Consider the following 26,963-nt stretch of genomic DNA (forward strand, 5'->3'; position numbering starts at 1 on the left):
AAACTAAGATTGAACATAACCAAACACTCTGAAAAGGCATCTGGGTTCTTCATTTTCCAAACAGTACGCAGTTTGTCTTATGTACGGCATAAACAAGTAAATGCTTTAAGCGGACTAGACTTATTGCTAAAGCAGACAACTAGACCATTGTCAAGAGGATTGTGGTCGCCATAATTCAGACTTAAAGTAGTAAAAGATTCCAGTTGACACAAAAGGCATCTAGAAAAAAAGACGTAATCAATAACAGTCACACATCTCCACCAAAGAAGTTAGAAATGAAAGCATTGTGGGGGTCGTGCCTTTCGTGGATATTGACCACGTCAAAGTCCGAATGTATCTACAAAGTTCATCTCCTCTATTGTTATGACGAGAACAAACTGCCTTAGTAAGTTGTATTGTCGGCAGGTAGTGCACTGTATTGACATTTTGAGCCAGCTGAGCATTGAAGTCTCCACAAATTATCCATTTGGAAGCCCTAGAAGAAAATATGGGATAAATAAGTATATTCTCTACGAAGGCGAATAAGTCATGAAAATTCTTGACATTGGCGTGGGTAAACTCAGTATTATAAAAGGTAACAAAAACGCATGTAAACTCCTTTCAGCAGTCAACCTGTATCCCCTTATTGTTAACAGGACTATTGCTAATACTCAAGTGCTAACTTAAACCATACCATGAAGCTCTTCTGAAAGACCTGCCAAAGTAACCCTTGATAGCAAGTACAAAAAACAAGTATAACCATTACTAAAAATATCAGTAACAGACCAAGTCTCCACTATATCACATGCGCTGATGGATGGAAGCGATTCTTTGTTGGTATTTTTTAACGTCAAGCCAGCTATGTTCCAGCTAATGATAAGGATATTAAATTATAATTCATAGAGAATTGACTAGACAGTAGTGCAACAGTACCCTGGGAATTTACACGATTTAAGATTGGTTTGCCATAGTATGCGTTGTCAGTCTTCTTTAGAGGGGCTTTGCACACATTAAGACCTATTAAAAAGGGGCACTCGGTTGCAGGTCACTGATTGAGAATCATAGAGGGTACTAACTGGACAAAGTGTTAGCTGGGAAGACAGTGACCTGTAAAAAAGCCTAAAGGCAAAACCTAAACACACTGCTTTTGGCTTCTGGCTCAGACTTGGTGGTAAGGACGGTCAGACAAAATTGGGCTTGCTGGAATGAATACCTACACAGTCCCCTTCAAATATTTTCTGTGAGGGCACAATCCATGAAGCTCTACTCATGAAGAGGTTGAACATAGGGTTATAAGTATTACGATTTAAATGTTGAGTGCAATCGAAGATACGGTGCAATATTGGAGTCGAAAATACATTGGCGGTCAGGGCTCTGAGACTGTGCTCCTGGAGCGCTAGCGGCAGCTCCACAAACATGGCTACCACTAACATCAATAGAAGAAAGATTCTCCCCTAGAGACAATAAACTCTGACCATTTGCCACCTCTATTGGTCTTTGATCTGCTGGAAGAAAAGTGGGGCATTTAAGTAGATGAAGTTGATGAGAAGCCAACGTTAATGCAAGTTGATTAGTGGGATCACTTAATCTGGCATTATGTAAGTCCAGTCTATCTTGTAACCGATTTGGAAATTGTCCAGTGTCCAAAATCCAACGGAAACTCCTACAAAGGTAAACCGATTATTTAGATAAACCCCTATCAGTGTGTATGTACACTAACTTTATGCAGACAAGCTCAACAACAATATCTTGACATCTTGGATTTTGAAAAATCCGATAACCAAACAATAATAAAACTCAAAACGTCTTTGATGCAAATTACAAAAAAAACCATTAAATACACAGTGATGACCAGTCAAACCCAAAATCAGCATTGCATAACCAAAAGGCCACATTATCAGCATAGTAATCCTTCACTCAGCACAAGACTCTGCACTTTAATAACACATTAGAACACTCTCAAACTCGAGACTCATTCTGCCTCATTCATGCTTTCTATCCAATTTGGTCAGGAGAAGCACTGCAGGTCAGGATCCCGGCAAAATCCACCAGTAGAATCCACACCGGAAAATCCATTAAACTACGGAAAGAGAAATCTTCTAACACAGAAAGGCGGTGCTCCTCATTTGCAACCATCATTTGCTACGTAACAGACATTTGTGGGCATGAGGAACCCCGCAATTTTGACCCCTCAAAATGTATCTCCGCTGAACATCGCAATTCAGTGAATGAGAGGCCATGTTAAACCTCAATTTCATGAGGCAATCTGTCCCCAAGGTAAGGCGCCTTCAAGCACATACAAACCATCAGAAAACTGTCACTTAAGTAAAAGGCCTACTCAACAACTGAGTTCTAGATCAGCAGAATAGTTTTAAGTATTTATAACAAAAAGTCACAGAAAATGTGATGCAAAGTTAATGCCATTAAGGCTCTGAGCATATATGGCATTACAGAGAAGTGCACAATCAAAAATATTTCACGTGCCAAGTGGGCTGCAAAATCAAATGAGAAACGGACAGCATCCCTTGCAGCGTCTAAGAGTCTTCTTACTCACCCCCAAAATCAAGACTTCGAATACATTATATTTGCATATGAAATTACCAAAAATGCAGAATCATTGTGGTAAGCGTCATATTGCCAACGATTGTGGACGTGTGAGCTAGTTGCTCCGCACCAACCCGACTTTAATACAGCAATTTCTAACATCAGCCAGGCTTGACGCCAGCTGTGAGAGGAAATTTAGGGAGTGTGTTGTGCTTCCCGGTGTCGAGGGGAGATCATCCTGCAAAGTCTGAACTGTCTTGACAATATGTGAGACACACCATTGGGCGGACATTGGAAGCTGTTAGCGTTGCCTGTTTTGCCGGCTGCAGTTGGCTGCCCTGACGGCAGTGGGAATGGCAGTGAACTGAGACCGGGGGTCCAGAGGGCCCTGTGAGGCTCGCGATTAGAGGGGTTGATCCACTCTTACTGGCGGAAATGACTGAGGGACGGTGCCTATCCTGATGAGGAGCCGGGCTTTGTCTTTGCCTAGACAGCGGGAAGATGTGATCCCTCGACGAGCCAGATGCACGGGGCTAGGTGCCTAGCCAGGTGATAGCTACAGCGCTGGTCACGGTTGGCTGCCCTGGGACAGAGATGGTGTTCCTGTGGTCGAAGTCCTGACGGTGACCAGAACACTCAGATGGCCGCTGCATTTTCGCTAGTAGTTCTGTGGGACCCGAGACTGCGGGCACGTCCTCGCTGGGAAGAAGGTTTGTGCAGCAACGTTTGAACAGGTGAGGAGCAGAGACCCGTTGCGGTCTGAGAGGTGGGGTAGGGTAAATCCGCGATGCAGCAGACACTCGGGGCCTAGTTCAAGGCCCGGTGACCAACGCAGGGCCTAACCGGTCGAACCTGTCCCGTCCCCTGCTGTGCTCTCCCTCCCCAAGCCCCTCCCCCCCACACAGATTCAAAAACCTGCCCTGGGTCCAGTGCTGGGCGGCGGGCCCTGACAGAATCTGCTGAAGGACACACGAGATACGGCCTGTATTGGTTTGGTCTGTGTAAACACAAGTGGCAGAGGAAGGATAGTGTTGGTTCTTTATTGTTTTGGAGGTGCATTTTAGCGAATGCCCACTGCCTGGCACAGTGGGAGCCTGGCCACTAGAGGTCCCACCTAGGTGAAGTTTGCTGGTCCCTGAGCTAGGGGATCCTCCCCAGAGGTAACACTGTTTGAGAGAGTGGGGGTAGAGGACACGCTTAGAATTGCCAGTTATTAGACCACCCCCTTAGCAGGCGAAGATGGGTAAGACCAGAATAAAATCGACCGGAGTACCTCCAGATCAGGAAGACTACCCCCCGGGACAAAAACAAGAGAGGGCCGGAGTCGCAGCACAGATAGACCCAGTACAACAACAATTGACAAAAATTTGGAGAGCTATCGCCGACACTAAAGCAACTTTACACCAAGACATTAGCACTGTGTCTGTTGGATTAGGGCCCATTCTGGCCAAACATCATAAGCTAGCAGAGCGAGTGAAGGTGGCAGAATCCTCGATCACTGGCCTTTGCCCTTAACAGAAAACTCTGTTGCTTCAATATGCGGAGCTCACTAACAGGGTCCACACGCTGGAACATCGGACCGAAGACGCGGAAGGGCGTAACCGAAGGAATAACATCAGAGTGGTGGGTCTTCCTGAAGGAGTTGAGGGGAAAGATATGATTGCATTCCTGGTATCCTGGCTCAGGACGGTGGTCTCACCGGAAGGCCTATGGGCGTTCGATACCTTTACCGTGTTCCAGCCAGCCCTCCGGCGCCAGGGTGGCCTCCACGCCCGATCATGGCTAAGCTCCTGCACTACAGGGACAGGGATGTTTTGCTACAAAAAGCTAGGTCCGATGGTCCATTCATAGTATACAACAGTAAGGTCTCGCTATTCCCAGACTGTACACACGAAGTACAACAGAGTTGAGCTTTCTTTTTTGAAGTGAAGAAGGCCCTGCGGGAAGAAGGGTTGCAATACTCCTTAATGTTCCCTGCTTGACTTCGCATAGTGTTTGAGGGGAAAACCCACTTCTGTGACGATCCCAAACTAGCATGGGAATGGTTTGAGGCATATAAATCTGGAGGACTATCCCCGAAGATAGGTCCTGCTCTGGCGCTTTTAGCCTCAGGACTCCGGAAACGTTCCAGGAAGAAGTTCAAACAGGGCACACCGAAAAAGCCATGCCCATCTCAGACTGAGAAGGAAAGAGCTGCAGCCCTTAAGGATGATTGTTACTCCAGGGACTACAGATGATATCATTTGATGAATATTAAGTCCACGGGAGATGTCTGCTCATCCCCGGAGGCGAACTACGCCACTAGGTGTGGTGTTGTATGTGGTCTGTCTGGGCCTTACTGAAACCCGGGTCGGTGCTGTCTGAACGGGGGACTGTTCCGATAGAGCTTGGCCTTCCCTCCTAGAAGGACTCTTGTTTAACCAGGGTCCTCCAATGAGATTGTTTGTTTGTCTACAGTTTGGGCGGCTGGCTGTTACTAGACTGCTCTGGGATGGGGGAGTTGATTGTGTTTCTTTTTCTTTTACAGTTTGCGTTGTTTCATTTGCAGGGGTGGACATGGATCATTCATTTGGGAGCAGGGGGGAGAGATGTTTGCTTGCGCATGGCACCCACACACAAAGCCTTGACATTCCTGAATATAAGGGGGACGGGGTTTGCGATCAAACAACACAACGTGCATAAGTATTTATGATGCAGAAGAGTCAGGTGACCCTGCTAAAAGAAACCCATCTCCTACGAGGAGAGGTGGAGAAACTGCGTAGATGACAGAGGGGCCAGATCTTTGAGACCTCTTTCTCAGCATACGCCTGAGGTGCATTGGATATGGGCCGGAGTCCCCTTTGAACCTACACACACATTAATAGATAAAGAAGGTAGATATGTACTGATATCTTGGAGGCTGTACGGTCGGGATATTACAATTGGTAGTTTATATGCCCCAAATCAAGACCAGTTGCAGTTTCTTCATGATTTCTCAGCTCATATGGCAGGTCTGCCAACAGAGAACATGTTACTTAGAGGGGACTTCAACTGTGTAGCAGATATGCCCCTGGACCACTTTCATCCCCCACTGCCTGGGACCCAAGCCCATTGTACGGCCACTGGGTTTCGAGGCTGGACAACACATTGGGGTTTGGAAGACGCTTGGAGGATCCAACATATAGAGGGATGGGATTATTCCTTTTATTCACCTATACACCACTTGCACACTAGAATAGATGCCTTCTTGTGCCCCCCCAATATTAATGGCCCAGTTACGCGTACTTAATATATGTGATGTACAATTTCAGACCATAGCTCACTATTAATGTCCCACCAACCACTGGGGAGGTGCCCCCGATTCCTTTGTGGTGGTTCAATTCCCTGGTGTTGGAGGATGCCTGCTTTAGGGAGACGCTGGGCTCCTCCATTGACACTTACTTTCTTAGCAACACACAAACAGCATCTACAGGGTTGGTGGAATAGGAAGCATTTAAGGTAGTGGTAAGGGGACACTGCTTGCGACAATCAGTAGGAGTGCAGAGGGAACTCTGTAAGGAACTAACAAGCTTGGAAGACAAATTACATATGGTGGACAATGATCAGGGATCAATAGACCCTGCGCTAGCACACTTGCGTGAAACACAGACACTCTATAATGAGACACTAGAACGGTTGAGATGTCATGACTATAAAAACTACCTTACTAAGGTACAGGACGAGGAAGGTAGGCCTGGCTGTATACTGGCATGGCTGATTAGGCCAGAGACCAGATGATCGCCCGATTACTCGTATCCGGTCAGACACTGGAGAGCCCATCTATAAACCAGAAGCAATTAACGCCTTTTTCCAAGTATACTGTGCAAATTTATACACTGTGCCCCCTCCCCCATTTCACAGGAGGAACTTTGTGAATTCTGAGTTCCACTTCCACTCTTGGTGTGACACGGGCAGGCCCAGGAGACACTTGGAGGACCAATGACATAATAGGAAGTACGAGAGGCCATCACTAGCATGGCAACAGGTAAAATGCCGGGACCAGATGGTCTCCCGGCAGAATGCTATTCGGCATTTCCCTCCAGACTAGCACCCCGATTAGTGACTCTCTATGCAGAATCCCTGAAAATTGGACGGCTTCCTGAATCCACACGTGATGCGCTTGTGTTCCCACTTCCTTAAACAACGGTTTCAGGAGCCCAGGTAGTGGACTATAGACCGCTTTATATGCTCAACATGGATTTTAAAATACTTTGCAAGCTCTTGGCACTATGCATGCTTCCCTATATGCCCTACCTAATACATACTCACCAGAATGGGTTTATCCCGTCTTGAAATACATCCTTTAATCTACGAAGACTGTATTCTGTGTTATATCACTCTACCAGTGGCTGCCCTCCTGTCGATCGACCTGGAAAAAGCTTTCAACACTCTATGCTTGGATTATTTATTTGAGACCATGATAAGAATGGGTTTTAGAGATGGTTGGGTGAAATGGGTGAAGTTGCTATATGAAGGTCACACGGCATGGGTCAGGACGGGCTAGAGGGTATCTGTGAGAAGTTGGCCTGGCATATGCTGGTCACTAGTTATAGTGGCCACCTTGCACCAGTCCAAATCGACTCTTATGGTAGATAGGTTTAAGACAACCTTTTAAAGAAAGCTATCCTAGTGGTAGCTGTGGAGAGCAGCCTTCAGGCTAAGTCTCAGAGGAATGTAAAGCAGCTTGTTTTACCTTATAATCTCTTGAATTACCAAATGAAAGGACACCACACAGGTATATATATCAAATATATATGTATTTATTTCTAGACACACTCTACTAATCTCTTTGAGATTAGAAGCCAGGAACACATTCAAATATCAACGTTTCACAATAAGTTAAGCACAAATATGGCTGGGGCCCTAGGGGCGTACCAGACCATATACTAAAAAAATGGGTCAAGAAAGTCGACTTGCAAAATGACAAGGCCTAGGGCCTGTAGAATCGCTGGGGCTTCACTGCTGCGGTGAAATCAGGTAAGTAACAGACCCACGGGAGACGCATGCAGTGTGTGAACACAGCCGCGGGTTCCCTATTGATTATAATGGAGCAAGTTGCGGTTTGATTTTTAAAGTTTTATGGTACTTTGAGGAAGTCTACAAGCAAGCCACTTACAAGGTAAGTAATTCGAGGGCCAACACACACTAAGGCACCGGAGTGCACGAGTTACCTCACCCAGGGAAGCCGAGTGCATAGGTGTTTTTTGGTGTCGGGTCGCGTCGCTGTTTTCTATGGAGACCAAAGAAGACTTGCTGCTTGCGTCGACTGAAGAAGTGTCCGGTGGAATCCAAGGGTGGATTCGAGATACAGATGACCTGAAAATTGAAGGGACAGTGTTCAAAGTCACTTGCCAGTGACCGGTGGCCAGGAAGATGGATGACCACAGATGTCGGGTGATTTCAGGTCATCGATGGTGTTTTGACTCTTCGCTCACGAGGTCCAGGAGAGATCGACGATGACCAGCAGCTGGATTCGGAGTGTCCCACGACGTCTGCAGCTGACTGCGGTGTCGGCAACCGGATTGAAGCCAACAAGCCTTGGCAACGGCAAGTCTCGTGGAAATCGAAGAAGGTCAGCGTTGCAGACCAGCAAGGTCTGAGGGACTCACCCAGCGAGGGTGAGTGAGGGCAGGCCTGGAGCAACCAGGGGAGCCCTTTTAGTCGATAAGAAAGTCTTCGGGGGACCCACAAGCCGACGGGCAAGGGATCGCGAAGACGCCTCGTGAGGAAATGCTTCACAGGAGCCCACGGTCACTCGGGACGGGGTAGGCCTCTGATTTTCGCTGCAAAACCTGCTGGAGGCTTGGGCCACAAATGGTCCAATGCACAAGTTCGTAAAACGTCGTGAAGGGGTTGCACTCGACAATAGTGCACGGTACCCGGGTATTGCTGTTCCTCGTCACTCGTGGGGTCCACTCGCCTCAGCCCTGCTGGGGACTCACAATGGCCGTCGAGAAGTCAGGAAATCCACTTCCGGGGCTGCAGGGACTTTGAACTCCGGCGGGAGCGGGAAAGTTTGTGACCTATAAGGTTTTTGGTGCCTGCCAAGCAGGGGAGTCACTCCTTGACTCCAAGGGAGATTCTTCTGTCTTCCAAAGGTGGTGGAACGTCGAAGGGCCAGGATTCTTCTTTGTAGAGCGTCGTCCAGGGTTATCTGTTTTGCAATGGCAAACTTTGCCATTTTATACTGAAGATAGGGGAGGGACTAGCTCTATGACCACTCCTCTCGGAGGGTGAGGGTAGGGGGTGGTTACACCCACTACCCTTTGACCAGTTTCGCGCCAGAGCAGGGACAGGTAGCCCCTGAACCGGTTTGAGCTGGCATATGCACAGAGGAGCCTACTACTCCCCCAGTGTAGGACTTCAAAGCACTCTAGAAGTGCACCCACCCAGCTCCAATACACTAAATTCTGTCTGGAAGGTAGTGACACCTCCCTGTGACAGCATGCCTTTTGTTGGGCTTCCTCCACTGCGAGTTTCAGTCAGCAGCAGGAGGGCAGCCCAGTGTCTGTGCTGGTGGCATCTATTTTGTGATGCCAGGGCTCTTTCAGATTTCTGTCGTTTTACATGTCGTCCCCTCTAGAAGGGTGGGATCATGCTCCCACATTATGGACTGATGTGGGGGTATGATTCCAAGTTGTTTGACACCATATACGACATGTTTTGATGCAGTCATTCCAAAGTTAGCATTTTAATGCACTTAAGAGTATATGGTTTAACCGCATCCACAAACAGCCATAGAGAATAGACTCTGCCAGCTGTAGAGGGGCCCTGCTCATGCAGAGGCACCCCCTCACATTGTAAACCAAGCACCCTGCCCTCAGGATTGATAGGGCCTGCCATAGGGGTGGCTGATAGGTTTATATGTGTGTGTATGGTGAGATATAGAAACCTATACCTCAGTGAGGAGTGCTAACACTACCTCACACAGGCTGCAGTAGCAGGCCTGTGGTGTCAGATTGAGTCTGCTTCCCAGGGGTGGCATAATACATGCTTCAGCCCCTGGTAGGCCTGTGAAGTGCCTATGCCCTAGGTACCTAAGGTACCATATACTAGGGGCTCATAAGGTACCACAGTATCCAATCACTAGTGCATCTAATATGCACACCAAGTCGTTTAAGGGGGTAATCAGATAGGCTGGGATCCTGGATAGCAGGATCCCAGCCAGACTAGTCAAAAACCATTCAAACACCAGGAAAAAAGTGGGGGCAACCATGCAGTCAGATTCCACCTTCCTACAGTATCCACACAATACATGATTTCCCGCGGCACTCGACAGGGTTGCCCTCTGTTACCACTTTTATTCGCTCTGGCGATTGAACCCTTGGCAGCCATGTACCGACAGGGAGGTGAGGGGATGGGTCTGATGATAGACAGCCTTGACCATATTATCTCCCTATATGCGGTCGACCTTTTGATATCTCTGGAAGACATCATGGTGGGATCTGACACCGCGCTAGACTACCTAAGATGATCTGAGCACCTGTCAGATTTAGGGGTTAACAAAAAAAAAAAACGACTTCTTCCCTGTGGCTGTAGTCTTGCCCCCGACCCCATGACTTACCCACAGACAATAACTGGGCACCCTCCACCTTTAAATACCTGGGTATCCAGATCTTCCACTCTCTGGATGATTTAAGAGAAGGTAACCTGGATAGAACCCTTTGGTCCAATGTTCCTTTTTGGTCCTCTTTGCTGATACCGGTTATGGCCCGAGTCTCGCTGGCCAAGATGGTTATGCTACAGCGCTTGTTGTACTGTTTTATCAATCTCCCGCTGTTAGTGTCACCGGAATGGTTCAGACTGTTAGACTCCCTGTTGCGGGACCTTATATGGGGAGATGGTCGGTGGATTGACTCTTTGGTAACGCTACAGCGCCCCATGGTGGAGGGAGGCCTGGGGTACCGATCTTTCAATTCTACTGCCTGATCTCAAATATGCAGTGGCTAGCTCAGTAGTTGGAAAGGATAAATACCAAGGGACGTACATGTTGGAGCCTAGAACCCCTCCTCATTTTCTTGATTCAACAATGGTAGCCCCCTACCGGTCAGTGCTACAAATAACGGCTCTCCAGTGTTGTAAACGTTGTACAATCAAAACCAGGGTGACCCCAAGGTACACAACGGCACTGCCCCTTGTTGGAGCACCTCATGGCAAGCCACGGTCCATATTTACAGTTGAACAATTAAAAACGTGGACGGAGGCAGGACTGGAGACGGTTGGGGACTGCTACCAGGAGGAAACCTTAACCCCGTTTGAAGACCTGGTTAAGGACATGATCTCCCCCCCCCCTGGACAAGTTATGAGGCGTTGGTCTGTACATTTAATGCACTGTGGGGTAGAAGCCGGGAAGAACCTGAGACACATGTAGTACTGCATGCCTTACTTATGCTAGGTGCTGCTAGACACCAGGTGAAATGGCTTTATGCTTCACTACTTGAAATCTCCTTTACGCCATTATTAACACTGCAAAGACGATGGGAGATGATCTTGGACCGAGACTTCACCAACCTAGAATGGGACAAAATCATTGCATCTCCTAAGAAAGTGTAGCGAAACACGAGATTGACGTATATACAATTCAACTTCATTCACATGACCTATATGACCCCCCCCCCCCCCTCCCTAGACTCCATATCGCTTATGAAGGTGAGGCTCGCAGGTGCCCAAGGTGTAACCACAATGACGCGGACTTTATACATATAACCTGGGCTTGTGACGTGCTTCGCCCTTTCTGGGATGAGGTGATGACACTGTTGCAAACATCAGTTGGGTGCTCCATTAATCCGACAGTTGAAACATGCTTATTGGGACTTTTCCCCAAGCCTCCCAAAAGGAAAGTGGGAATAAATTTATAGGCCTGGCCCTTGCAAAAAGACGGATTGCTATGACCTGGAAATCTGTGGGTGGACCGGTGAAAGGGACATGGAAACGGGATGTGACTTACTGGGCTGGGGCAGTGGGCAGAGTCCTGTTGGGAGGATTTGAAAAGATTGCGACGTTGCCCCATAGCAGAGCATTGGAAAGCGGTTTTGAACACATGGGAATTCCCGACTCAAACACACAGTAGTGTAGAAGAGAGCCATGATGGAAATAGGCCCACACCAGTGTATACCCCTGGTGTATACATTTTCCTCTGTTGGGGCCTCAGGGTATGGGGGAGAAAAAAACATTAGATGCCCCAAACACAGGAGCGATGTGGAAATTAAAGGCACTTTTTCCTTATTGTTTATGTGCACCATGCCTTACCCTTGTCCACTCTCTTACTGTGAGAACGTGAGGTTCGGCTTTTGGACTAAATGAGGAGTTACTGGCTACCCCCCCGGGTCTCCTACTTACAAACCCTCCCAGACCATAATTTGGGTAGGGGGAGTTGTCCAACCCTGCACAAGTTTGTAATTTTAGTTTGATATTAAACAGGCGGCATTTTCCACTACCCCTTTCCAAACTGGGTTGATTATTCTAAAAACAACATTCTTCATGAGGATACAATGTAACATTGCAATGACACAAATTCTTTTTGGACTATGCTGCAGACATCAGATATTGGTTATATACCATAATAGAAGCTTACAACCGTACGAATGTATGCCACATATGCAGGATACATTTTTATTAATTTCTGTTTAGGTATAATTTTGACATATGACATGTACACTGTTGACAATGTATCTGCTTTCTTACATTTTTTGTAAATGCCAATAAAAATGTTAGGAGGAAAAAAAAGCGTCATATTGCCTTAACATCTAATCATTGTCCCATTACATGAATAATTATTCTACCTACTCTGTCCTGGTTGCATCTGGAGATGGTGGCAAAAACTAGATACATGAACAGCAGTAGCTTGATATGAATTAATAAACTAAAGTGATCTAATGGAAGAACCTTGAAATGTAGTTACGGTTTGTGACTGAAGCGGGGAAAGTTCATGGAAAACAGCATGAACAATGACAGTGTAAATAAATTGCCATGATTCTACATGAACATGTTCTGCCGAAATAAACAGTTAGATGTGCAGGGGGAGCACAAGGGTGACTTCCATGTTGAATAATAGGCCTGTGTGAGAAATCAGACCTCTTTGACCCGCCCCTTAGATGCAGTCTGCCACGCCAACCTTGCTGTGAGCCCCATCGATGTCTGGAACCCTGCCAAAAGAAGAAGGACAGAGTTAAAACATTGAAATCAGCATCACTGAGGACAATAAAGTTTCTTTAAACAGAAAGGTGGCCTAACAGCTCGGAGGGACCAAACACAAAGAAACTTGCGGGACAAAAAGGAGACTTCAGACCTGCGAGGGAGATCTAGCAGGACTGATGAGAAGACCAAAGGCAGAGAGAGTAGACCGGACCATTTGGTGTGAAGTTCTAGCCCGGACGTGTTGGAGCAAAGGAAGGGATCGGCAGAGCAGGATGTGGTGGTAGGATACTGTCCTCATGGGGAAGGCACCGGACAGAGAAGCGGCAGCCGACCCACCCTGGAATACGAGGAAGAAAAGGAGAGTTTCAAGACCTGGTGTTAGGACTGGTGGTCTGACCCGGAGGACGCTGGAGAGCTGCCGCAACTCAGGAGAGATGCGGCGTAGCGGGTGACTCCCAGGGGCACCAGAGTCAGGTATTGTTGTTGGGTAAAGGGTGGGAGGGGGTTGCACTGTTTTTAGGAGTTTTGGTGTTAGAAATGGGGGTCTCTAGTTGGCAATGGTTTGCTCCTTTGTCTAAATAGGGACCATTCCTTCTGGTCAGGATAAGGGGGATACATTAGTGAAATAACCCCTGCTTACCCTCTTTGTAGCTTGGCACGAGCAGTCGGGCTTATCTCAGAGGCAGTGTGTGAAGCATTTGCACATAACTAACAGTAATACAGTGAGAACGCAACAAAAGGACACCACACCAGTTTTAGAAACATACCCAATATTTATCTGTGCAAACAAGACCAAAAAGATAGAAGACCAACATACAGTAATTAAAAAATATTCACGTTGCAAGAATACTTTAAAATGCATTTCATAAAGCTCAGTCTGGGGCTACCGCAGTGCTGAAAACAACAGAATTCAGCAGTTGCGGCTGACCGTTTCAATGTGGACTGGCTTTAGTGTCAGCAGCCTCGTAAATAGTGCCTTTTGTTCCGGCCGACCACAAAGGTGCGGGCCAGTTGTTGCAAGTGTCGCGGTTGCGATGTGAAGTGTAGGTGTGGTGCCCTCAAGTTGCGGTGCAGGCAGTGACTCTGTGACAGTCATCCAGCGGCGTCAGTGAGACCAGAGCTGTGGCGTGGAGTGAGGCGTTGCTCGTGGTGGTGCTGACCGATCACGGTGCAAACGACAGTGCCGGTTGTTGGTAGCTGGCATCAATAGGCCCAGACTGCGGTGTTGGACGGTGTGGTGCGTCATGTGACTTGTAAGCGGTGCCCCCAAACCAAGGTGCGTTTTCAGGTGTCAAGGTCAGCGGGCAGCGACATCGTCTGTGGCGCCAGCAGTCGTCATACTCTGTGAGACCAGGGTTGTGGTGCAAAGTGCGGCGGTGCCCTCTACGGTGCCTTCAAGACACGGAACCCGCAGCGGTGTAGGTGACGGTGTCGGCTGCTTTCCTTCTCTGTGGCAACTGAAACCCACGATTCCAGAGGCGGTACTCAAAAGTAAGTGAAGGCAAGCTCTATTTCAAGCCCTTGGGGATACTCATCAGCAAGTGAAGAAAGTCCAGTCCTTTTACTGCCCAAGGCAGAAGCAGCAACTGCAGGCCAACCCGCAAAGCAACAACACAACAAAGGGGCAGTACTCCTCCTGGCAGTTCTTCCAGCTCTTCTTCTTGTTGGGTTACTTGAACCAAGCGATTTCTAAAGTTCTGGGGTCTGGCCCCAATATTTATACTCAATTTCTCTTTGTTCTCTTGAGCAGAGAGTGTCTGTGCTCAGTCCAAACCAGTTTGTCCTTTCTGGCCCAGATTCTTGGCAGGAGGTGGAGACAGCATTGTCCAAGGCAGACCAGGCCCGTTCAATTGCAAGGAAATCTCCTCCCACTACTCTAAATGTAGCCCAGGTCTATTCAGCCCAGCCCTGACTCATCCAGGAAAGGCAGTACAAACCTTGACCCCCCCCCCACCCCGTGGCTGTCTGAAGCGAATGCACATCCCCAGCCCGTGTCACTCCAAAGCCAGAAAGTCAATCAACAACCCAGCAAAGGCACACAGGATGGCTAAGAAAGAATATACCTATATTTTCTAAAAGTGGTATTTTCAAACACAGAACATAAAAATCATCTTCATTAAAAGATGCATTCTACATCCTGAGTTCATTCCATTTCTCTATCTTGTCCCAATGGGAAGATATACTCGTAAAATGTTACCAAATATTCTCCATTCTATCCTATGGGACAAATAGCCTTTCAACAGTGAAAAACTAATTACACTGTAGTTTACTATCAGGACATGCCACACACCTCAGGACATGTCCTACCTGTCACAAACACTGCACCCTGCCCTTAGGGGTACCTTTGGCCTACCTTAGGGGTGACTCACATGTAATAAAAGAGAAGGTTAGGGCTTGGCAAGTGGGTGCACTTGTCAAGTCGACATGGCAGTAAAAACTGAGCACAGACACTGCAATGGCAGGTCTGAGAACCCTTTGAAAGGCTGCTCGTGTGGGTGGCACAATCAGTGCTGCAGGTCCACTAGCAAAAATAACAATTGATGGACAGAATGCAAAACAATGTCATACAGTCACCCCAGTACAGAGATCTGGGCCTCAATCCATCGTTTTTTTTGCTCACCGTGCCATTCCAGTTTGAACCCAGCCATATGCAAATCAGTCTCGACCCTGTGCCTCATGGGAACAGTCGAACCCGAAAATGCCAGGCCCTGCCTGGACTGGAAACAGGAAAAAACAATCTCGGGTCTTGGCTTAATGGCAGCAAGGCCTAGCCTAGTAACATCAAATACCAAAAATGTGCCAATGCTGCACTTTTCTTAGAACATGGCCTTTCACTACGTGTATTGACTCAAACAATATCACTGGTGACTACTTTTTCGATCAGATTTAATCAAAGCGTTTTACTCGAATTACATTTAATTTTTCCTTACAACAAATATTCCACAGCCCTAAAAACACATCTCATAGTGATGTTCATATTATCTTTTGAACATATATTTTCTTTTTGTACATTTGAGATACCTCCTAACGTATTAGATCAATATTGACATACACATCACTAGCTACCTATTCACTCATACCCATTCACACCGATTCATATCAATTTGACACATTAAAACAAACTAACTGATATTACATACATAAACAAACAAGGTCTCGGCAATATTATAGGTAGAGCTATTGGTATTGCTCATTATTTTTTTATTATTTTTGTATCCCTAAATAAATGGCATTGTCATTTCTATTGGCATTAGCTTTTTTTTTTCATATGTGATACCAGTCCTGGGGCTCCTTTCCAAATCATTATGTTCAGGTGTGTACATTAGACTACATCGACTGAAGTGAACCAGGACTACAATTCCCAGCAGACTTCGGGTTGGTAAAAGAAAGTCATGGCATGCAGCACTGCGCCTTAAGCGGTATTCTCAAGGTGGGTGCTACAGAAAGTGTAGCATGCCCCTGCAGGCATTTTTAAGAGTGTCCACGACAGCTTGTATTTTTAAAATACAGGTGGGATTATTTACAAGCCCCTTGCGCGTCACTTTTAAAGTGGGAAACAGTGACGTACCGGCGGCAGAAGGGGCTTGTGCATAAGCCCCAAGAATTGGAAGTGCACGGGCCATTGTGCATGTTTTGGACGGCGCACGCTGATGCGCACGTGTGGAGGCTTTGTGACTCATCCCACGTGCTGGGTTAACCTTACACACATACAATTGGAAGGCAAGTACTAAAAAGAACCTTGCAGCTGCTACAAAGACGCCCATTCACGTGCTTGTACTAAAACGCGTTTATTCTGTGCTGGGGATGCACTATTGCTTTTGAACACCCCTGCTAGGAGCCTGCCATGACAGCGAGTGCAAATATGGAAAAACGCAACTTACATTCAGCTCGAACGTCTTGCGGGCCACCCTGAACGCCCTGGGACAGGGGGTCTGAGCCGCAGGGTTTCCTTGATGACGCAGCCCGTGTACTTGAGTTGCTCCAGGGCCTCCAATGGGAGGGGTCTGCTCTCCTGGCCGCCACTGCACAGTAAATCCTGCGAAAAAACAGCGAGGGGTGACTATGTCGGCCCGTCAAACAGGCTATACGTGCTGCGAGGGGTGGCTTGGCGTAAACAAGGCCTATGATATACAAAGCTAGTAAGGGTCTGCTTGAGACATATTTATTTCGCAGGCGCCGATGCATTATTCTGTACGGTTTCTGTAAAAGTGTGCTTAACACCGACTGCAGTGAGGCATAAATGTGTGCCCCTACCCCACCCGCACCATAAGAGTGAACAAACACAATATTTTGAGGTAGCCTCGTAACACAAAATGTTCCTGCATACCTTGATCTGCAGTTCCTTGCAAACTTTGTGTAGAACCTCCGAATGAAGCGCCAGGAAGGTCATGAGGGAGGTGGCGGCGCTAGCCGTGGTCTCGTGGCCTCCAAATAGGAGCTCAGTGGCGGATTCCTTCAGTTCCTATTTGTGGAAACCAGAAGGGAATTGGTAAGCGCCCAAGGGCCACTGAACCGAAGCACACTCAGAAGGTGTCTGACTTTAGCGACATGTTCCCACTACAGAGGGTCGTGCTGTGTACCGGGGGACTAGAGAAGCAATGACAGCAGGAAAACCATGCAGGCGCCCAGGGACAACAACGCGCACTTAGCAATAAAGTGAACATATGTAAATAACGGCAAATGCTGCTTCCCAGTAGCTACGCCTGGATGCAGCTACATGGACTTTGCTCCCGAATAATGCATGCACTGGTCACCCCGGTGCGTCCTGCTGCAGAGCGCCCTGTGCGCGCGCCCTCGCCTCTCGGCACCTTAGAATTCCCCTCTTGTGTTTCCTTCGTTTTACAGATATACGAGGAACGTTTAATTGGCAACACCGGAGCCACCCCGGTCCACGGACCAAGATCCATTAAAAGGTATCTTACAGTAATTATTACCATTTTAAACGCGCATTGTCCAATACAACCACGCTAATTTGAACACTCATTCACTTGACAGATTGTTTCGCGCCACGAACGACTCGTGTCTTGTCCACCAGCCGACACCTCAAGTAAGACTTTCTGACTCACATTGTGACCAAATAGGTTGATAATAGCAACTAATAGCTTTATATACAACTGGAGTGTAAATAAAACCGGTTCTTAATTGTATGCTTTTAGGTAGAGGTTGGACATTTAACACTCTTGGAGTTTTTTGACTGCATTAAGCTGCAGGTAAGCGATGAAAACACTGACAGAGTGTTGAGGCAAGTCTAGGTAGGTCATTGGGTAAACAAAGTTTTGTTTGTCTCTTTCAGGGAATACTGGTCCTGACAAGGATCCCAGCAAGAAAAGGGATCTGAAACGCGTAGACCTTATATTGCGAGGCCAATCTATCAGTTAAAACTTTAAAACAGAGTTCAAAGTTCCGAAAATCACCAATACTGTTTATACTGATGGTCCTTTTTTTGTTTATGTATGTAATATCAGTTGGTTTGTTTTAATGTGTCAAATTGATATGAATCGGTGTGAATGGGTATGAGTGAATAGGTAGCTAGTGATGTGTATGTCAATATTGATCTAATACGTTAGGAGGTATCTCAAATGTACAAAAAGAAAATATATGTTCAAAAGATAATATGAACATCACTATGAGATGTGTTTTTAGGGCTGTGGAATATTTGTTGTAAAGAAAAATTTAATGTAATTCGAGTAAAACGCTTTGATTAAATCTGACCGAAAAAGTAGTCACCAGTGATATTGTTTGAGTCAATACACGTAGTGAAAGGCCATGTTCTAAGAAAAGTGCAGCATTGGCACATTTTTGGTATTTGATGGACTGGAAACAAGCATCCTAGGACCGGTTTCGGGGGTTTCACCCCTCATCAGCCAGGATAGCTTGACTCCACTGGCATGGAGAGCACGGGACCGAGCACGGGACCGACATCTGGGCATACCAGTCCTACTGGGGTGACAAATGTAAAAAGAAAAATTGATGGACAAAATGCAGAACAATGTCATACATTCACCCCAGTACAGAGATCTGTGCCTAAATCCATCGTTTTTTTTGCTCACCCTGCCATTCCAGGTTGACCCCAGCCATATGCAAATCGGTCTCGACCCTGTGCCTCCTGGGAACAGTCCAGCCCGAACTGCCAGGCCAAGTCCTCCCTGGACTGGAAACAAGCATCCTAGGACTGGTTTCGGGGTTTGACCCCTCATAAGCCAGGATAGCTTGACTCCAGTGGCATGGAGAGCACGGGACCCACGTCTGGGCATACCATCCCAGTTGGGGTGACAAATGCAAAAAGAACAATTGATGGACAGAATGCAGAACAATGTCATACATTCAGCCCTATCAGCATTTGATTTACAGGCCCTGTTACTCTCAGTGCACTTTACTAGAGACTTACCAGTACATCAAATATGCCAATCATGGAAACACCAATCCATAATCCAATTTACAATTGAAGCCCTTGCACTTTAACCCTGAACAGCAGGGAGAAAGTGTGCAAAGACACTAAACTAGCAAAAACAGTCTCAAAACCGGGAGGTCAGAAAGCAAAAAGACAGGAGAAACACGCGCCAAAAGATGCCAGGTCTAACATTTGGTTTTCAGGTTTTCACAATATCTACCTCATGTATGACATTTTGCTTTACATTACAAATTCCAGAAGTCCGTGGGTGTCACAGAAATAATTAAAGTGGATAGCATGAAGCCACTCCCAGGTAATTGGCCTGGAATATGCTGTGTTTACTACAGCACAAGGAAGATAATGGAGCCATTGGTCCCATATACCTCCCCCCACTCCCTCGTGGAGAATTTCAAGGCTAACCCACTGAATCTGATAGGGACAGTATAGCTATTGGGAGGAGATGAAGAGGTTATCCATCCATCCTTTTATTTTTATTTTCCTCTTTTCACATTCTTTTCCCCGTCTTGAGCACAATAGGATATGGTGACACATTATTATCCTCACCCCGTACACATACTTAAAGTTGTTTTCTTTCTCCAAGATTCCAGAGTTCCGCAGCACTCACAGACAACCTATAAACACGAATAACAAGAATATTAACCATCATCTACTCCTTGAGAAGCAATAGCCACATTATTTATTTTCTGGTTGCCAAGATTGAAATAAGACACCATTGATAAACAAACCAATCCTCCTCGTTTATACATCCGCCCTAGCCTCTTATAGTCTGACAAATTGAGGCCTGGGTAGCAATGGCCAGGAAAATGCACTTCTACACAACATAGAAAAATCGCTTTAAAAGCATCCGTACTACATCAGTATCTACATGTGAACTCGAATGTGAAAATTACATTCTGCATATTGTTAATGTGCGCAAAATGTAAATGCACAAAAGATCTTCTGCAGAAAAGACATGACATTTTTGATGCACTACTGCTTGAGTGTAAACGCAAAGAAAGATTCTGCGCTGAGCAGAGCAGCCCGTCAACATCCATTTCACTAAGGTTCGCCTTTTCTCATCCCTACTGAGGTTTACTCATATAATGTCTAATTCAAACATTTGAATCCATGAAAGATCCAGCTCTGGAGAATAATTTATTTATTTATTGAGTTTTATATAATGCTGGCGAGACCCGGTGGTATCAGAGCGCTTTACATGAGGAAGAAGCATTGTTTCAGAACATGGTTACAAAGGTACATCAGTTACTGGAACGTAGTTACAGGAATTACATGAGTACAAAAGCATAGCATAAACATGAGGGGAAAAAAATAGGCAAGGGGAGAGAGGGGAGGAATAGGGGAGGTAGACTGAGAATTATGGAGGGAAGAGGAGGGGGTGGGTGTGGCAGGCACAACAGGGAGACAAGGAAAAACAGTGTCTGACCTCCGGCTGGCTGACGGCTCAGGTGTGAACCAGAGCCAAACTCCTCTATAGCTGCGTGGGACTGCTCCACCGGTCATCGGCTAAAGGTTGCTCGGGCACCGCAGTACATACAGAAAGGTTATAGTCTCCGCCTGGGGGGGGAACATAGTCCAAAAGTTCCATTGGTGAACGGTGCTGTGCTCCCAGCGGTCATGGGATAAAAACCCAGGCCTCCGCTGTGTGAGACTCCCTTGTCGCTGTGGACTCTCTCAGAGGGGTCTCTGAAACTCCAGGGCATACATGCTGTATCCCTCCCCAACAAGGGGAGAAGGAGGGCTTTGGAAAGGGGCCCACTCATGGTGGCCATTATTACAAAATGTGTGTCTGATGTCCCCAGAGGCGGCCATCTTAGGGTCAGGCATTGGGCACAGCTCGGTACACTCCTCGCATCTGGTCTTCACCCTGCTCCTCTGTGGTCCCAGAGGCCTCCCTCTTGTGACCCCCCTCTTATCTGTTGCATCCTGGGCCTCTGCTACTGAGGTTAGCCTGCTTTGGTGCCTCCGGGTAGGCTACAATGTCCCCCTTTAAAGTGTTCTCAGCATCGTTGTAGCATTCCTTCCCTGCTAATGCCTCTCTCCTGGTATATCCCCCGGGACCTCCACAGCTTCTGTCCACCCCTACAGGCACTTCGCAATCGCCAGTGATCCCGGCTCACCGCCTCATTCAGAGCTTCCTCATTAATGTGGACTCAGGCTCAGATTCACAATATTGCCTATCATGGAAGTCTCCAGGGCCACTGGGTACAGTCTTGAGTACCCCTCCACCTCCCCCCGGTCTCTCGTGAGAATAGGGGTTACAATGCTCCTCCGGGGCCGATGCCCAACCCTCCCTTTCAGGTATTAGGGCTCTGATATTTCTTGTATAATGGCTGGCCTTGCTTCCTGCCCTCCACCACCAGTCAGGCCATCCTCACTCCCAGGCCGCCGATGGGTTGCTGCTTCCCAGTTCCCGCCATCGTCCCAAGGAGAGGGGGAAAGGGAAGGAATCAACCGCCCGGTGCCTCCTCTATGCTCCCGCTCACCTCAATCTCCCGCAATCTCCAGACCTCGGCGCTTTCAATCTCTCATAAGAGGGAGGGATCCCATCACGGTCGCGGTCCATGCTTAGGATCTCACCCCTGCCCCCAGGGGACTCCAGGCTGCTCCTCTCTGCACATCAGGCCTTGCCGCTAGCGGACGCAATGTGAGCTACGATCTCCTCCTGCATAGTATCATCATTGGCATCCTTTCCCACCCCTCCAACATAACATACATGCCAATAAACGGCGTGTCAGGCGTGCAAAAGAGGGCGCCAAAATGGTGGGGGAGGGATATATACCCTCCTCAAGTCCTGGCGCCCAGGAAGTGAAGCCCCTCGCACGCCGCAACCAGGCTGGGGGGACTCCACCCAGGGTCCCTGCCCCTGCCCCTGAAGGGGGCGAGGGGTGTGGGGTGCCTAGGCGACACTAGAATGCTGACCTCTCTAGTGCCCCCTGCCGGGGCCTCGGCCAGCCGCAGAGTCTCTCCCTCAGCGCGAGCACCAGTCACCTCTGCTCCGGGCCTCGGATGTTACAGCCTCCCACCTCGAGTTCTCGGCCGAATGGGGATGAAAGTTGCTTACCTGCAACTACAGTTCTACATTGTTTGTATTTTCATAGATTCACATTCCTTGATCCTTAAGACTCCTATTTTTAAGATTCCATTGCACGTGTACTATCGAAAGTCTGAAGTGCGATGCCCTCTGTCAGGAACGGAGTGCAGTGCACACCACCTCATTGGCTGGATTTAGACCCCGCATGAGGTAGATGGGCTTGCATGCATCTTGTCCGATGTGTTGCTTTACATCAATGTGTTTTTTACTGTGCTGAGTGCGGTGTTATAACCTGACTGCTCAGAATAATCCAAACATGATGCATCAGTGATGTAGAACTCTGAGTACAAGTCCGTTTTTCCTTCTCCATCATCGGAATCATTATCGTAGATTGCAAACATGTCCTACTTCCCCTACATTGAACACATCTACTTTTTGAGAGCTTCAAATAATAATTCGGAGAGGAGTTGAAGGTGAATGTTTTCAAAATAGCAGCACTCCTTCCAGGTGCAGTTCTTGCTTGTGTGCTTTCCTTGCCTTTTGTCTGAACGCTTGGTTTGATTGCAATGAATGTTGTAAGTGTTCCTGGTCCTGCTGGACCTATCCTGAGGGCAGGATGAAGATAGTACAGATGCTGATGAATGAAGTGTGATTACGATTCAGAAACGATGCAATACTCCAGTAGCGGATTCCTCCAAGTGCCCAGACTGAGATTTTGTAACCCTGGCAGTAGGCACCGAAGCAGATATCGAGAGCTAATTTAATGCCAGAAATATGGTCATCGGGCAACTTTATGGAAACCATTCGGGGAATATTCTCTCATCCCCTTAAAGTCCATGGTTGAAAATTCTTTTCATTTAACACTGGCTTACAACTGGGTTTCTGCTCCGAATGCATGCAAGGCCCCACACCTACAGTTCTGAGATTAGCTGGGTACAAAAGAGGGCCTAGCGCCGTGAGACCCTTACAGGTGAGTAGTACGTTTTAGAAACCCCTGATTGATTGATTGATTGATTGATTTGTCATTTTCACTTTGAATCAGAAGACAAAATGCAAGAGGCTGTTGGGCTTTAAGTTCTTTGAAGGTTGATTGTGGTGATCACTTTCGACTGCCAACATCTATTTCATGTCTTTGAGCTTTTCGAAGACTCTTCTGGATGAGATGACTAGCCAACAGTTGTATACAAAGCATGTGCGAGTTGTAACCAATAAAAAGGTTTAAAGCCAACACACTAAGAAGTAAATTCTTTGTCAGCCCCCGTGCGGCTCGGTGCATCTTGGGGGTTGTTTTGTGTGCCCCTCCGTTGAGCTCGATCAATGCTTCAGTTTTTTGTTGGGTTCTTCACCGGGTGCCCTGAAGCTGCACACCAAACGGAGCCCTGATGATGCCATTGTGCAGCCAGCCATACCTGTTGTGGTGCAGCACCTCACAGTATTGTCATGGTACAGCCCCACACACACAGCACAGCGTGAATGACCATTGTGCCTCCCACACACACGTCCCGACGTCCCACTGTGTATCGTTCGGCAGCACTGTATACTCATTCTTTCTGAAGATGCCATTGTGGAGCGCCCCACATAGCTGTGCACCCTCACACATTCACCCAGAATGTGCAGCTGTGCGGCCACTGTATGCATCCATGCAGTGCCTCTGAGCTGTAGACCACAGATACCACGATGCTGCATTGCACATACAATCTGTAAATGCCTTTCTAGAGTACCATGCACATTGGTGTCCAGCCCATCACACTGTCAAAATCCCATTGTGCATCCATCCATGTTACCGTTATGCATCCGTCACGCGCTGCCTACAGGTCACTCCACTCAGTTCGACTCTGCAGCCCCCAACAGGGGCAGACGTTGCAATAGTGCGCGTAGTTTGTGCAGCTCCTACACAAAACCTGAATGCACCATTGTGCACACTTCATGCCCAGTCACTCACAGACCTTCAAACTGTTGACTACCAGCCACGGATAAGAAGCCTGTGATGTGAATATGTCCCGAACATAGCAAGCAGTGAACCACAGACCATGAACATACTCATTAATACTGGTTTTCATTCACTGGTCTGTTTTTTGAACGTGTTCATTACCATTTTGCAAGCCTCTTTTTGTTCTCGTCTCACAGTTGTGGTCATTGTGCTGTGTAATATTTTCATTTCACGATGGCTCTTTTTCTGTATTTTCACACCCTTGTTGTGTTTGTTTTTCAGTTTTAAAGAACAGTACAGATGTCTGGTTTGTGTTTCTGCCTGCAGCCCCCGTCGAGACACGAGCGTCTTCAATCTTGGTCCTCGCTGCACTGGTTGTCCTTCTGGGGTTCCTCGTAGTCCTTCTTTTAGGACATCTTTTCTGCTTCCACATCTATCTAAGTATGTATCACCATCCATCCAGTGTTCTCGCAACCAACCAGCCTGTCCTCCTGCATGCTCCTTCCAACCCCCCACGGTTTGCTGCTTGGCTGCCATTTGTTCTGTTGAAGTCACCTCTTATAATAGTTCTCTTAATTACATTTAGTGTTTGTTGCAAGATGCATAGGAAGTCTTTTATGTCAAAGAAGGATGGAGGATTCAACAGCAACCAAACGTCCACTCGACCAGTATCCGCTGCTGGATATTATGTTTTCTTATTTGCGATGTTTTCAGGTGCCAATGTGGTTGGGAATCCTTACGCCATAAAATGTTCAGAATCATCTTGGCAATTTAAATAAACAATAAGCGCTTTTGCCCCCCACTTCACACAAAAGTGTTGCGTGCATAGTAGTGCAACTTTACTCAAAATAATGCGGACCCCCATGCAGAAAAAGAGGTACACTTGAGTCTCCTGTGTCTCAGATATTCATTGGCCTTGTGCCAAATATTAAGCCCACTGAAGGAACTGGGGACTCCTGCACCATGGGGGACATGCTATATGCCCCGAAGAGCCTGTATTACATTCTTCAACTCGGTTTCATTGAAGGATGAATTTTCGTGTACTTTTTACTGCCTTTTGCACCCTGCATTTCTGAGGTGGTGATGAAATTAATATCTAGTTTCCAGTAAAACGAAGACCAGGTCGCCACTGATAACTTCTGAATTGTTAGGACAAGTTTCATGTTGTTGATTCTATTCGACGAACAACAATAAAAGATACCCTTTTCACCTCAAATATTAAATTTTACTTTTTGCAGACCGCTAGAAATGAAACCCTACTGTTGGTCAAAGGCCCCTAAAATGGAAAGCATCAGGGATTTAAATGAACACATTATCACAATAACCTTGTAAAAGAAACAAGCATTGACTATAAAATAGAAAGAACATTTTAAAGTTCTAAATCACTCAAAGCCTTGAAAAACTATTTAAACCATTGACTACAATTAAACACTTGTATACATGAATATGTATATATTCATGAATCCTTCTATTTTATATCACGATTAAAAATAGGTAGAAAAACTGTTTAAGTGGTACACACAATTGTATTCAATGCAAAAATCAAATACTATAAAGTTCTTGTGCAAATTTGAAGTTTGTATAAAAATTGAATATTTACATTCACCTAATACATGAAATATCCTACCATACACATAATGATGGAAACAAATCAGAAATTCACAATCAAATATTAAAACAATTCTTTAAAGAAGAAAAAAGTTGTAAACTTAAAACTATTGATTTGAGCTATCTATTCCCAATCTTATATTTCTGTTGATGCAACAGAAATAGGTTTGGGCATATATGGCTCAAATCAATAGTTTTAAGTAGACAATTTTATTCTTTTTAAATAATTGTTTTAATGTTTGATTGTGAATATCTGATACTTTTTTAACCATTATGTGTATGGTAGGATATTTCATGTAGTAGGTGGATGTAAATATTCAATTTGTATACAAAATTCAAATCTGCACAAGCACTTTATAATATTTGATTTGTGCATCAAATTCAATTGTGTGTACTACTTAAACAGTTTTTCTACCTATTTTTAATCGTGATATAATATAGAAAGATTCACAAATATATACATATTCATGTATACAAGTGTTTTATTGTAGTCGGTGTTTTTTTCAAAGCTTTGAGTGATTTAGAACTTTTTACATTTTTTCTATTTTATAGTCAATGTTTGTCTCTTTTACAGGATTATTGTGATAAATTGTTCATTTAAATCCCAGAGGCTTTCCATGTTAGGGGCCTTTGACCAACAGTAGGGTTTCATTTCTAGCGGTCTGTAAAAAGTAAAAATGTATGTTTGAGTGAAAAGGGTATCTTTTATTGATGTTCGTTTACTGACACCCTGTCCCTTTTCCTTGAACTATGGTGACTTCTTTGTGTTTGTTTATTCTATCCAAGACAGTTCAAGATTTTCAGAGATGTTGGAAGTCTCATTGTATGACTGTGGGGGTGTTATTGTCCCAGCTCAAGAAACATGACTTCTGCCTCTGACAGACCTGCATACAGCGAAAGGCTTTGGGAATCGTTTATAGAACTCTTCATCATTTCCTTATTTGACTGGATGAAGTGGGATTTCCATGCGTTGTCTGAGACCATGGACTCCTGGCGTTAATCGGACAGAAACCATCCTTTAACATTCCCCCAGATGTTTAAATAGCACAAAGTGAGCCCCCAATTTAGACCCTCCTCTTTGATTGGTCTTATACTGAATTCGTACTGTACAGGTGCACAGTTGACATATTACGTGGTAGTAATTCCCATTTCTGTCGCTGACGTCTAAGCTGAGCCGCCATAGTGCACGATCTAGGAATCTTGCACTTCTCAGCAGGCACAGCAGTATCAGAACCTTGCATTGCGATCTGTTATTCCAGGCTAGGATTGCCTATTAACAATCACTGTACTAATAATACATCACC

The 26,963-nt window shown here is 46.2% G+C and overlaps 1 protein-coding gene and 1 long non-coding RNA gene across 6 annotated transcripts in view; one reads left to right on the forward strand and one right to left on the reverse strand.

The window, feature by feature from the left end:
- ZDHHC1 (zDHHC palmitoyltransferase 1) overlaps positions 1-26,963 on the forward strand; it is a 477,328-nt gene that overhangs the window by 217,231 nt on the left and 233,134 nt on the right. For 4 of the 5 annotated variants that reach the window (XM_085639635.1, XM_085639633.1, XM_085639636.1 and 1 more), the window contains one exon: positions 24,334-24,492. The exons of the other annotated variant lie outside the window; for it this stretch is intronic. In XM_085639635.1, the coding sequence (XP_085495761.1) occupies positions 24,334-24,492 (159 nt within the window). The remainder of the gene's footprint in view (positions 1-24,333; positions 24,493-26,963) is intronic. 5 annotated transcript variants of the gene reach the window in all.
- Positions 12,299-21,873, reverse strand: LOC146775762 (uncharacterized). Its single transcript, XR_014972311.1, has 3 exons — positions 21,574-21,873; positions 19,647-19,701; positions 12,299-12,686 (listed from the first exon to the last, which is right to left on the reverse strand). It is a non-coding gene; the product is annotated as an uncharacterized LOC146775762 (long non-coding RNA).

This window comes from Triturus cristatus, chromosome 12 (genome assembly GCF_964204655.1).
Source record: "Triturus cristatus chromosome 12, aTriCri1.1, whole genome shotgun sequence".
NCBI classification, from domain to species: domain Eukaryota; kingdom Metazoa; phylum Chordata; class Amphibia; order Caudata; family Salamandridae; genus Triturus; species Triturus cristatus.